The sequence below is a fragment of the Falco cherrug genome, chromosome 3 (genome assembly GCF_023634085.1).
Source record: "Falco cherrug isolate bFalChe1 chromosome 3, bFalChe1.pri, whole genome shotgun sequence".
Lineage (NCBI taxonomy): Eukaryota > Metazoa > Chordata > Aves > Falconiformes > Falconidae > Falco > Falco cherrug.
The window spans coordinates 18,244,696-18,259,158 of NC_073699.1; the positions used below are offsets into that span (position 1 = coordinate 18,244,696).

At 40.2% G+C, this 14,463-nt stretch overlaps 1 protein-coding gene across 4 annotated transcripts in view; it reads right to left on the bottom strand.

The window, feature by feature from the left end:
- Positions 1-14,463, bottom strand: part of NSMCE2 (NSE2 (MMS21) homolog, SMC5-SMC6 complex SUMO ligase) — a 136,133-nt gene that overhangs the window by 93,311 nt on the left and 28,359 nt on the right. For all 4 annotated transcript variants that reach the window (XM_055703841.1, XM_055703844.1, XM_055703843.1 and 1 more), the window contains one exon: positions 12,352-12,458. In XM_055703841.1, coding sequence (XP_055559816.1) covers positions 12,352-12,458 — 107 coding nt within the window. The remainder of the gene's footprint in view (positions 1-12,351; positions 12,459-14,463) is intronic.

The window sequence follows — 14,463 nt, forward strand, 5'->3', positions numbered from 1 at the left end:
GGTGGAGCCAAGCTTTCCTCAAGTAATGAAAGTGCATATAAAATCACAATTATTTTCTGACAGTGCTATCAACTTAATGTGTTCTTTTTTAAAAAATAAGACATGCTTTGTTGTCTCTTATTCAGTATCTCCTGTAATAAGAAACCTATAGTCACAACTTAGTTGACCATATGTATGATCCCAGTTGTACCACCCTTCTAGTTTATAACCCTGCTGATGGGGATAGAAAAGGCATTTTTGTGTTCACCCACCCAGGAATCACAAGGACTGATATTAAAACTTTCAGATTCTGATCTATTAAAATAAATAAAAAACCTAGATCATATGGTACCTAACAATGCAGGAAAACATTTCATCCCATTTGATGTGGCTGAAATCAGAGCAGGTACTTAAGATGGAATTTCATCAAATTTATAAGGGGTCCCAGCAGATACTCACCCAGAGCTATAGTCTACCTCCTTCCGTCAATATTACAAGCAAGACGTGTTGTTTAGAACAAGTAATTAAGTTTTTCTTGGGTATTAAGGGTGAAAACTGGCTACAAGACAAGGATCTAGCTGAAGATTCCTCCCTTTGGTCCAAGTGGGTGTAGCTGTGCTAACTTCAAGCTGGATTTTATCGGCTAGTACCTAATTATTAAATGGTTTGTGTGGTTTTATATTATATAGATTTGAAGTTAGCTTTGAGATTAAGAATTTTTCAATTATGTAATAATGCCCAGAGCAGGAGCTGTTCATTTACTTATTTTTTTTAAATCATCAAATATATGAGTAAGAATACAAAGATAAATTATTAGATACCCTGAAGACTTTCCAAATATTAAAATTATGGAGGCGAAAGGTAATTTTAGATAGAACTATGTTCCAAAATAGGTTTGAATCACAGTATAAATGTTATTCATCTAAAGCTACATAGCCAGTCAACATAAATTTCAGGATGCAGTACTGGTTGTAGACTCTGTATTTTCTATGTAGTTTGTTTTCTGCTAAAGATGTGAGTACTGTATCAGACCAACTGATCCATCCAGTGCACTCTCTTGTCCCTGACAGTGGCAGACGCAAAAAGCTGGATCAGTAGTATAACAAAGGAGCTGAATAGAAAGACCTTCCCCTGTTTCCTACCATATACTTTCCCTACTTCTAGCAACTTGCAGTTTAGAGATTTCCCAAGACAGTGATTGTATTTGAATCTTTACATCTAATAGCTGTCAATGAGTTTTTCTTCCATGAATTTGTCTAGTAGCCTCTTGAACTCGTTAATGCTTCTGGTCTCCATAACATCCTGTGGCAATTAATTCCACAATGTAATTATTCACTGTATAAAAAGTTACCTCCTTTTGTTGGTTTAAAACCTGCTGCTGGACAATTCCATTAAATGGCTCTTTGTTTTTATGTGACACATTGTGAACAAGCACTTCTGTTCCCTCCATGCTTGTACACACTGCTATTATAGTCACCTCTTATCTGAATTACCTGACAGTTTCTCCTTGACCAGAAGTAAAGCCACATCTGTGATCCTCTGTGGGTGCTTTTCGGTTTAGCTGGATTTTCTCCTTACCATAAAACACTGTCCTATTAAAAATTTAACAGACAAATAAGTACTGCAAAGGGGGGACTAATATAAGGAGTTTGGGGTTGAGTTTTGTGGGGTTTTGAAATGGCTGAGTGTAAACTCACTTTGAGCTGTAATACATGTTACAGCTATAGTTATCTATGCTTTGCATATAAACCTGCTTGAAGGGATTTGTCTGATACATGTTTGTAAGCCTGACTGATGGAGGAGGCCAGGCATATGCAAACCTAACTGGTAGATTAGGGAGGATGACTAGCTATACTAAGGTCTAATTAGCTCATGGAGCATTAGTACAGACATAGGTCATTATAACTGATAGGGCAGCTCTGTGCAAATCTGACTAATGGGCCAGATTCTCTTAAGCCATTGTTCAACAGGATCTTCACTGTTCTGTTCAGATTTTGTCTGCCGAGCGATACAATGCACTGCTGTGGGTGGGAGAAAAGTCAATGCTTCTGTAAGTCGTTTCCCAGTGCATGCCACCAACTAACTACAGCCAACTCTGGTTTTGGTCAAAAAAATACAAGAAAGGGACTCTGAAGCCTACGTAGGTGGCAATAGGGGAAGCAAGGGAGGAGGCAGAGGAGCTACCCACCAAACTGAACATAATCAACCTGACTCTGGGGAGAAGAGGTGCTAATGAGGGTCAGGGCTCCAGTAGTTAGTGGAATTTAACAGAGAACAGCGGGATGAGGTGGGGCTATTCTGCACTCTGTGGAGTAAGGGGTTGTTAACAGGCAAGCCCAGAAACTCCCTGTTTCAATAGACTGTTCTACTGAACTAGACCAAACTGCTTTAAGTGCAGTCCAGCCTTTACCTCTATCCCTTGATCGCCTCCAACTAAGAAGAAAAAAATCCATGGAGAAACATTTCATCTACAGCCCACACTTCATCATTACAGTTATCAAACACTACAAAACCACAGTCCCTAAGTTTTGCCTACTAGAGTTGTCATCTTCCCAGCAAGCCTTTTAAACTCAACATTGCACCCAAGCCCTTACTATCCTATCCTGTCCCCACACAACAGACTGCTGGGGAAAAAGTAGCATAACAACAGCTTGGAACAGAGGATGAGTACCTAGTTGAATAAACACTGTGAATTGTTAACACAGGAGCAGTGGCAATGCAGTAAGGCACCAACACTTCAAGAGTCAGAAGAGTTAACATCAGCAACATTACTGAGCTTTTAATTTCTCTGGTTTTGTGGAATTTATCAGGTGTAGTATGTGTGAGTATATTTTAACATGGGAACTTTACATTTAACAAGGAAGTTTTGAGTTTATCTGGTGTACACAGGGTTTTCTTCAGTATTTTAAAATACTTTTCATGCACTGTCAGTGTCAACACACAAGTCTAAGGATAAAAAAAAATACCTGAGCTGGTTAAATCAGCTTACTCAGGCTATGCACTTAGCTCAGTTAAATAAGATGAGAGCCCAGAAATTAGCCCAACTTGCTAACCCTTATTATCAAGCACAGTGTTTGTTACTCACAGTAGGTTATCAACAATGGGGCCACATTTGGGAGATACCGTGACATCTGGTATTGATTTCTGGCAGGATTTAGGTATTTTTTGAAACCTTTACCTCAAGTTGGAAAGATAATAAAATGTATACATACTATTAAGCAGATTTTTTTATTATTATTTTAGTAGGCATTAAAAAACAGGCATAGCTATATACTGCCGCAAATCACAAACACAAAGAAGTCATGCTGCTTCTTTTAAATCAAAGCACTACCTCCTATCAACAGGAACAATGTGAAAGGTGAGAAAGACAGACAATTCAACATTTGCAGAACAGGTTGAGTGCATGTGTTAAGAAAACATGAGAAAACCATTATATTATTTAATGAAATAAAGGTCAAAAAGCTGCATTTAACTCCAAATATCAAGAAATGAAAAAAAGATATGCTCCACAAACCTTCCGTTCTTTCCATTTTAACAAAGGCCCTAAACATGCAGTCCTGTAAAAGTTAAAATATTCAAAACAATTCATACTATGAAGTTGCAAGGATTTGGTACACTCTAAACTACATGGAACATGTGGCAAGCACACTCCTGCTTACGCCCAGTATTGGACAGCTCAATGAAAAAAAGTCCAAAATAATGCAATTTATGAGGAAGCTAGGAATGAGAGTATTGACTTCTACCAACTCCTTCTTAACTAAAATGCTTTAAAAAACACAAATTCATGGTAGTAGCAGCCACAAAAAAATGTAATCTAATTAATGCTGTAAGCAACATTTTATACGCAATTCATTATAAAGCTGCTAAGAATTCTGCAGAGGGAAAATCTGTGTAGCTGAATGTTTTTATTGATAAGGTCAGTTAAAAAACATACTAGCAGAAAGAGTAAATGTTTTTAAACGAGTGACCTAACATTTAAAGTTTTGAGGGAAGACTATTAAAATACCCAACATACACACACAATTTCTTGGAACAATTACAGTAATTAAAACAACACTGAACATTTGGAGAGAGACATTTTATGGAAGGCATTCCAAAACTGCCTCCCCGAAGACACTGATCAACTTGGGTGTGTTCAATTAACAGGATAAATTAATTTCAAGTCAAAAACCCCTGCTGCCGAGAATCATTCAGCTTTCAGCATTCACCCCCTACCACAGCCCCCTCATTTAAATCCTCGGACTGTCAGCAGGAGCTGATGAGATGGTTAATTTGAAAGACTATTTTCACTACTGATCAACTGAAACTACAACTCCAGTGTTTCCAGTAATAAGTTTCATTAAAAAAAAACAAAACAAAAAAAAAAAAAAAAACCAAAACCCACCAAACACCAAAAATAACAACCACCATGATTTGAGATTAAGATGGCCTTTTAATTTGCACTGGCTATCTACCTCAACACCTACTAATTTCCTTACATTTCATAATTTTATCTTCCTTCTCTAGGCTAGGCTAAGCCAGACAGAGTTAATTCATGCTGACTCTAAAATGGAGACGCTACCTAGAAAAGCAGGGATCCAAACCACAGAGACTTTCAGTTACTCTCTGTTGTGACCTTCTGGAATTGCAGAAACAGTTAAGACTGCCTATTACAATCCTTAATATCAAAATAAAATCACTACACAACTGAATTAAAATTGCTTTGAAATCTTCAGGTAGGAAAAAATCTCTTTATGGACAGAGATACGGGATGCTACCCACATGACTGAGATCGTGGTTGAACTAGATAGTAAATTCAGTTTCAGTATGTCTAGTACGACATCAAAACCACCACAGCTGCATGACGCACTGATTAAGTGCAAACCACTCTGCCAATTCTAATTTTGCACAGTTATGCTCCATCAGGTAGCGTCTGTCCTTCTGCAACCGGCATACAGCCAGCATCAACATGGTATCATGTGATCTGGCTTATTTGACGAGAATATGCTACCAGGTGATTTGGTACTGCACAGAAGTGGTATTAATGAACACGGGACCACAGCCCAAGGCACAGAGTGAAACAATTTGTCAAGGTCAACCACGCTGGCTGCCAGTAGACCCGAAAACAGTATCCAGTCCTCCTTAATCCCAGGCTAGTTTGCTACCTACTGGGCAGCACTGCTGTCCAACATAACAAACACAGTTTTGAAATTACAATGGGGTTCTGAGGATTTCTTTGGCATATTTGTTCTAAATACTATCCCTTGCTGTCACCCTGTCTACAGAGCTCCCAGTTCCATGTGATGGTCCTAGGTCCAGAACATTTCTTTTCACCCAAAGCTCTGCTAACCAGCTGTGGCCCCTGCTGCCCCACTCCTACCCACACAAGCCAATGGCCATTTCAGCAACTCCAGTGTTTACACTGCAAATATTTAGGAAAATGTTTAGCTTGACAAATGTAAGTAACCACAGTGAAGTCAAATAAACCTATGTTCGTGTGCAAAGGTTTCCAGGGTTTAGTCTTCAAAAAGCACAACACATTTTTATGCTTGCTAGAAGACACACAGACAGATTACTGAGGATGTGCTATATAACCCACATAAAATAAAACACTACTCCTACTTCTTTATATACTGCTCACTAAAAAAATATTTTTAATGCAGCTCATCAAATGTGGACTCTAAGATATTATTGTAGTGAACTATACACATAGCTTACTAATTCTGGGAAAGTAAAAAAGCAGTTTCCATCAAATGCTTAGCCCAACATATACAGAGACAGACACAAAAAAGTAAAGTAAACATTATAAAGTAAGTATTAGAAATGTATCCTTGTCCCAGTTTCTGCAGGAAACTGAGTACATGCCTACCCCAGTGCAATATTGTTTGAATTACTGTTTGGAGATGGCAGGACAGAACAAGCATTACACTATTGATTATGAATTATATCAAAGAAATTGCACTGAAGAAACTGTAATATGTTAAAGAACTCCATAGCTAGTAAATGCCAGACTTAACTTTGCCTGTAAAAGTTCTAATAAGCCCTTTGGCATTACATACACACAGAGGCATAACTACAGGGTCACATATTATTTTCCTCTACTAATCCTGCCCAAGTCAGGATAAAGATTTCATCCAATGTCCGTATTTTGCTTATTCTGTAAGATGAATTACTAGTCTGAAGTGTCTTCATTAATATATAGCAAGTAAACAAGAAATAAAGTTGGCAGTGAAGATACCAAAATAATGCCCAAGGAGACATCCATTGTTAACAAAAACTTTCAAGGTGAAGCAAGCTCTCCAGAAACCTATTTACTATTTGATGGGAGGGAAGACACTGCACAGGTACAATGTCTTTCACCAGGGGACTGACTTGCTGCTGCTGGTTCACTTCAGTAAACTGTAAGTGAACTTCAAGATAGATTAACTAGCTTCTACAACTATAGAGTCAGAATAAATGCAGTGAAAGACTGAAAGAGCTCTTTTATGTTTCCCACCAGCCCAAGAAAATACATATAATTTCACTAAACCCATTTTCATGGTAGCAGACTTCATAAACATCTTCCTGAGCCATTTCTGTATAGCAGAGGACTTTTTTTGATGAAAAGAAGGTATCAGAATTTTCAGGGCTAACATACAGGATTTCAGAACCAAGAAACACTGATGCACTGCACGTATCAGAGAAAATGCTCTGAACTCAGCTGGAACAGTAAAGGTCACAGTTGCAGATATGGATATCATCAGTGGATTTTGCCCCAAAACATGCTGTCATGACAGTGCTGCAAGAAGAAAAAGAGCAAAGTGCTCATTAGGAAAGCATCAGCACTAAACAAGGCTTTTTGTTCCATGAAACTAGCAATTTCCATGTCAAAAATTATTTCACTGACAACACTGTAATGGCTATCACAGTGCCAGTCACTGGCAGTGAGTTCTGAATCAACTAAAACACATGAGTCCCATAGGATTCATAGTCTTGCTGTTATCAGCTCAACAGAAAACCAAGTGACAATCTGATTTTGAAGCACAGCCCTGTCTCTTAAGAGGCAGCAGCGGTCATCGATGACACTGTCAGTGCCTGCCGCACAGAGTGGACTTGGGCATCACGTTAGTTCTGTTGCCACAGCTGTGCCAAGGAGAATGGGAACTGGATGGAACCACACCCCCTGGTTGACCTTGCTAGTCCTCCAAAACCCACACTACAGGTGGAGCTACCACTACAGAAAATGTTTTTCTGGTTCGGTTTGCTTTGTCAAAAATGACTTGGATATATTGGCAGAACCTTCTCCAATAGGAACCGCGGCCAACACACCTATGCTGGCCAAGCCCAGGTAACAAAGATGTTATCTTTAAGTCCTTTTCATTTTCTGAGGCCAAGGAAGACTGTCCATGACACTACAGCACTATATTATAAGTTTTAAGTGAAGAAACCAGAATTCTTCTAAATAGTTTGCAAGTCAAACCTAGCCCATGGACGTTCTTGTTTTAACTAGGATTCTTCCCTTTTCCACAGACCCTCCTTAGATCACTCACAGGCTGCGCACTTGGAATGACTATGACCTACATCACTGAAGGGAATTACTCCTCTGTGGGATTAAAACCTACACATTTGGCCATGAAGATAACAGATCCCAATACTAAGTAAGCTGCTCTAAATTAATGACAAAGTGAACAAACACCTCCTCCTATCCCATGCCCAATGAACTTACTAGTCTAAGGCGAACTATTATCGAAAATACAAAACAAAAGTAACGATAGTTCCTGTACATTCTGTAGAGACAAAACAGCCCTTGTATAAGGAACATGGTGCACTCCTCACCTTTGCCAAAGGAAGAATGAACACTTGACAAGGTGTGAAGCCACATAGGCATGAATGACCGACATATCCAGACTTCAAGCCTATCAAGACACACACCTACATCAGTTGTATGTAGTTTTAGAGATAAAAACAAAAAAAAGAACATGTTTAATTTCACTTCCTGTGTTCAAACTGTAATTATCTTTGATCTGATTTACAGTTATAATTGCTCAAATCAGTTTCCATGCAGAACAATAAGAAAACAAAGATGTCAGCAGCCACTGACATGATAATAGAAATGACTCACCCAGAGCAACATGGGGAAGCTGGAGCAGAAGCTGGGATAAAATCCAAGCACAAACGCAACTTCCAATATTTCTATATTTTTCTTCCAGCTCAACACGATCTCCTTCCTAGCACTCGTTCAAACAGTCTCTTCCCTACCTGTCTATATGACCTCATGACTTCCCAGGCCCACGTCCTTTACCTTTCTGTCTGTCTCTTCCCACTCTCAGTGTCCTTCCTTAACATGGTTCTTAAATTTTTTCCGAAACACATCTCCTATGGTTTTTTTCCACCTCACTCAGGTTCAGATTTTATCCTCCTTCACAGTGCTCAGGCTTAGCAAAAGGTAGGCACAATTCAAGCAAGATAAATTGATGTTTGGCAGAGCAGTAACTTATAAGAGGAAGTACTAAGCAATCTTTGTCAGAGATGCCACTACCACATTCGCCCTCATCTGCAAAAGAAACAAAACAGCCCAGGTTCTCTTTCCCTGCAGGAGAAGAAAAGAGAAGTGGGAATAATGCAGCGTTAGGAAGTCAGTTATGTCTTTCTTGTTCTCTAGATCGATCTGCAATACATTGTGATTCATTTTATTTAAAGAAGTGTGGGGACTTCAGAAAATTTACCCCAGCTTTTACCGTCCCAAACAAGCCACATGCTTGAAAAGCTGAGATAGCAGAGTCCACCACCAACACCCCTGCTAATCTAGAGAGCAGAGTGGGAGTGAGAGCAGGCACAATATGGTGGTACTCTGGCCACTTGAGAGCCCTCCTAGAGTAGGGATAGCTGAACTGGCTAACTCAGCCTGGGTCCCAATCACTTGGATCCACTTCAAGAGTATAAAGAAGTCTGGAAGAGGTACTTCAGCTCTGTTAGTTTTTTGTTATACTTAAAATAAGAGTGCTGTCCAGACTTTGCATGGAAAGAACCCGAATATTGGCTAATTTATTTTAAGAATACCCATTAAAAATGAAAAAAGAAGCAGCAGCAGGAGTCCAGTCATTACACAGGTACAAGAAAATCCAGCAGCACAGGGAGTTTCCACAGACAAAGGATTTCCCACAGCCTATTGTTGGAAACACTGTGATTGAATTGCTCATTTCTTGCTCAACAGGCTGCTGATTCAAGCAGAAGAGGATGCTGGTTATGTTTCACCTTCTGCATTCCACCTACTGCAGCTTAAATCAACAAAAAACATGGCTTTTAAAAACATGTGACTATATCTCATGCTAGTTCCTTATTATTTACATCACATACTTTTATTGTACAATATCAACTTTTTGTCAATGTCATTTAAAGGTACACATAATGAAATAATTAATCAGGAATTTTAACTGCTGCTGTCTCCTTATCTTGCTAACTTCCAGTTGGACATTTCACTACATGCAGGTGGTTAGAAGGTGAAACAGAATATAACACATTCAGATTCACTGCTGTATGAAGAAACCACAGCCCAGAAGATGACAACATACAAACTCACAAAATAATCAGCTAAAATGTGTTTTGCAGCTTGAGACAAATACTTTTAACACTGTGTATGAAAAACAGTTTGCTTGTGAAAACAAATGACCTGGTGCAATTCCCCAGAGAAAGCCCTTAGGTAAGGAATTCAGATGGAACCGGGGAGCAAGCCAGTGGAGGATATTTTAAACCTGAGCCTTTCTAATAGCTACCTCCAGATGCAGTCCTAAATCCAGTAACAGTATCTGTTTCCCAGAAGCTGAGTTTAAGCTGTCTCTGACAGGTAACTGGAGATATGCTGTGCAATTCTAGAAGCATGGCACGTAGCTATCCTCCAAAACAAAGCATTAGCTGTAATTTTTTAGAGAACAGACGGTATCTCTGATCCACTGCAGAGGCTTATATACGTTTCTTTCTCAGAAAGGTTTGCTCAGGATGCTGGCAGTGCAAAGTACAGAAAATTCCCTAGAGCGAGGTAGGAAACAGAGATAGAAGTGTGGCTAGAGGCTAACAGATCAGCCATTACTGACTTCATAATCCATGTAGACTCTTAATGTGTTAAATGTCTTGGAGCTGCGTTTTTAAAATCTTAGGAATGAAACAGGGAAGGAGCTTGTTTTAGCAAAGCAAGAAGGAGTTTCTGACACAACATAAAAGAGCTACACTAGAGGAAAAAAAGGGGAAAAAATGAAAACCAACCCTTCCAGGACTTTCTATTTTTTGCACATAAGCATAGATATGCACACAACAGATGTTGCTGAATCCAATCCTAAAAATCATGAATTTATCATCGCCCTACCTAAACCCACAAAATATTTTCACTTCAGCCAAGCATTGAATCCTGAGCTTCAAAGATCAGGAGTGAATGCATCTGAAGTAAACAGGATTTGAGTGCTTTGCTGGTAAAGGCGTAGGCTTACTCTTTATATTCCTAAGGATGAAGAAAGCGTTTTGCTGATACACAGGAATAACGAAAGAAATTACATTGTTGAAAATTACTTGAAATTGCTATTATAACAATAACAGATCAATCAGTTAATAGCTTACCATCAAAATATAAACCTACTATGTTTCACTCAAGTCTGGATATACATCATTAATCTCTAATGAGGAGAGATGCCTGTGAGGGCTATGTTATGTTTTACTAGGAAAGCTTTAAAAATCATGACTATTCCAAATAAAGGAAAAACTTCTGATCCTTCCAGTTTCTGACAAATATAAACTAGAAGGTCTGCAATTATGGTGACATCTGAGTTGAAATGTATATTTAAAGACCGCACGGGGAACAGTGACTGTATTTAATGCTGTCCAACATTTGCTGGCGTAGACATAGTTTTAAACTCATTTTAAACATGTAATATTTAATTATTTGAACGAAGATTTTTTCAGTTAAGCATCTCACTCAAGATGACTTTAAAAATTCATTAAAGGAAAACATTTCTACAAAATAAAAACCATGCGGGCGTTTCTCCAAATAGAATTGGTGGAAAATGCATCGCTTTGCTCTCCTGCTTTTGTTTTAAAAATAGCAAAAAACAACAGCAAGATAACAGCTAGACATGTTTAAAGGAAAAGCTCCACTACCTTCATGCTTTGAAACACAGATTTCACAACTTGAAGGGAAATCAGGGATGTGCTCTTGCCTCTTCTAGAGAAATCTGTACAAAACTGACACCAAAAAGTCTATTTGCAGACACTAAAATAGGTTACTTCAGAAGCTGAGTTCTGCAAGCATGATGTGGCCCAAAAATGAAGTGGTCGGGTACAGGGTGCCCCGAAATGGGCTGTTTCAGTGCCCGCCTCAGCCGTGGAGCCCCCGCTCCCAACACCTGGCTTGGGATGGTCAGACAGGACGAGGGACCTGTCCTGAGAGCGGCCAGGGACAGCCCGCAGCGCTGGAATCGGGGTAACGAGGTCACCGAGCTGAGGGGATTACGCAGAGTCCAAGAGCCAGGGACAGAGAATCACAGCGGGCTGACGGGCCGATAACCGTGAGGAAATACGAGATAATGGCGGAGCGGCCCGGGCAGGCGCGGGCGGGCGGCGGGGAACGCAACCGCGGCGCCCCCTGGCGGCCAGCGCCGCCGCCGCGCCCGGCCCCGCCCGGTGCCGGCCGTTCCCCCCCGCCCCGCCTCGGGGGGCCGCAGGGACCGACAAGGGATTGTGTCGCAGGCCGGCGACAAGCAGAGAGGGAGAAGCCCTCTGCAAGCTGGCGCTCAGCCGCCGCGCCCGGCTGGCTAGTGCAAAGGGGCTTACGCAGCCCGTGCTGTGGGCGGTTCACCCCGACAGCCCGACACCTGCCCGTGCTACCGCAGCGGCAGCCGGCGCCCAGCTGGGACCCCCGCCCCGGCCTCTCGCAAAGATGCGCGGTCAGGCAACGAACGAGACCCCACTTAATGGGCCAAACAATTAACAAGCTCGCCCCTTATGAAGCACGAGCAAATTCATGTGGCAGGAAGGCACTGGGAACCCCGCTCCATCAGTTCCCCGCTGCCACAACCATTCGTTTATTCCTGCCTCATTCATTATGCGTCTTCCATCTTCCGCAAAACGCCAAGCAGGTATCATCTGGGACTACGGTATCTTAACCACACAGTCCTCAGTCATTCCCAAAGCAGTATTCATCCCATATTCCAACCGGCACAAGGGTTTAGTGGGGAGGAATTGGAGTAAGACGCTGCATGCCAGCCAGGAAAGAAAAACAATAGTTGTACTGGCAACTGCAGTATTTTATACCCATCAAAGGCCTATCTTTCCAACTATGTACTGTTTTAATATAACATTTGTATCTATTAAAAGGTAATCTTTAAATAAGGATATGTTTTCATAACTTCAATAGAAGTGGCTGTTTACCTGATTTACTGTTTCTTCAATTGCTTCCACATAATGATTAAGTTCTCTGTCCATTGCAGCATACTCTAACATGACATTTTCAATGCTCTTAACATCCTCTGCATCATCTGAAAAACAAAATATTTTTGTACACAGGTGATCAGTTGTATTATTTTCAGTTTGCATTTCTTCTTTACAAGTATAAAGACAAGTATTAATGTTAGAATATCTAAAGCCTCTGTAAGGCACAGCAGGTGTTTTCAAGTTCCTCAAATAGAAGACTTTTTTCCAATTTTGCAACTGTAAACCTTGACATTTCTTGGGTAACTTGAACAAACAGCTTACTCAGGAAGACACTTCCCTTGTTTCATGTGAACGGGAGAGTGTGTGTAATTTCGTCTACCAACACCTAGTCATTAGACAATCAGGGTATTTTCTGCAAAAGTTGTATTTCATGACTCATCACATTGCCTCAGAAATAGTCAGAAAAAACTTAAATGCCCTCTCAGTACAAATGGTTCACAGCTATAATTAGACCCCTTAACCCCAATAAACATAGCTACCAAAAAATGAAAACAGAGCTAGCATTTTATAACCCAGGAAATAATGGAAAACCGAATAGCATTAGTGAAACAAGCAGTAAAACTTCAATTACCAGTGAAAATCAATGGATACAGGACATGTGCTTGGAAATTCACACCCCTTTTTACTCTCTTCTGCATTCCCCCTAATTTCACTCCTTTCATCTCTTACTACACTGCTGTTTTCCTGTCCTAACGTTGTCATGCATCTGCTTAGCTGGAGAAGGACCCTTTGTAGATGCTACAGGCATAACAGCCATGGCTGCATCTCCTGACACAGGTGCATATACCATACCAAATACTGCCAGCTGTGGGAGGACAGCCAGCTACCAGCTCCTAACCCATTTAGGAAATTAATAAATTAGGAAACATAAGTTTCCACTTTTCCTACTCCCATTTTTTCCTACCCTGCACTTTCCCAGTATAAAGAAAACAGCTGGAAGCGGTGGAAGAGCCCCGTCTGCTGTGCAGCATTAGGGGTTGTTATTTGATGGAGTATTCTTTACAAGCAGTTTAAGTAGCTAATCTGTGCTGGTGCTGTTATTTTTAGGAAGAAAATTGTGGTACAGCTTTTGAAATTACTTTTATTTTGAAGAAAGGAAAATGTCTTCTGATCTGGCAAGCTAGTGCCCTTCCTAAATTGCTAACTGTACTAGTACGTTAAGAGCACAAAAAATCTTTCTCGGCAGAAAACTAACATAAAGCATTTTATATGGCCATCTTAGCTTGAGAGCAGAATCTGAAACTGCTGCTGAAACACATCACTCTGAGATAGGAGCTTCATACCATATGAAACAGTGACAGATCCAGGAGACAGAGGGAAAAGCACTAAGATATATTTACACAAAAAAGTTACATAATAAGCCATACTATTTTGTGAACATGGCAATTACAGTCATGATGTTTCCCTTAATTATATACAGGCTTGGTATGTATCCATTTTTCATTAAGTAGATGAATGGATAATGCAGACAGAATCTTGGCATTCCTGCAACTTTCTTCTGAATAATCAGCATTTCCCTCTCCCCTTTCCCTTCCCTCCCACCCTATTTCCATATCCTATCTGGTAACTATGATCATGCTCTTTTTCCTTCCTGCTAGGAAGCATATGAAGTGTCTCCTTCAAGGCTGACACAAATGGCACTCCATGAATCACAGGAAAGGTTTGTGTAGCAAGTAACTGTCATTCTCCTCCCCTGGCCAAAATGAATCATATCCATGACATAAAGAAACTACAGTGGCCTAAATCTTTTTTTTTTTTTTTTTTTTTTTTTTAGGGGAAAAGAAGTGCATTGTTAAACACCAAGACAGCTCTATTAACACCATCTTTCGTAAAAGTTAAAAAGCTTTAGGTAAAGAATAATAATGTTGCAACTTGAGAGATGCACTAAAATACTAAAATAGAAGATCAGAAGATCAAAGAGGTAGAACACAGCTCAGGCAAGAGGGACATGTATCTGTAACTACATCCTGCCGTACATTCTTCACGTATTGACCGTTCCACCCATCCACCAGCATGTCTTAAATCTCAGTGATGTTCACCATTTTCCTT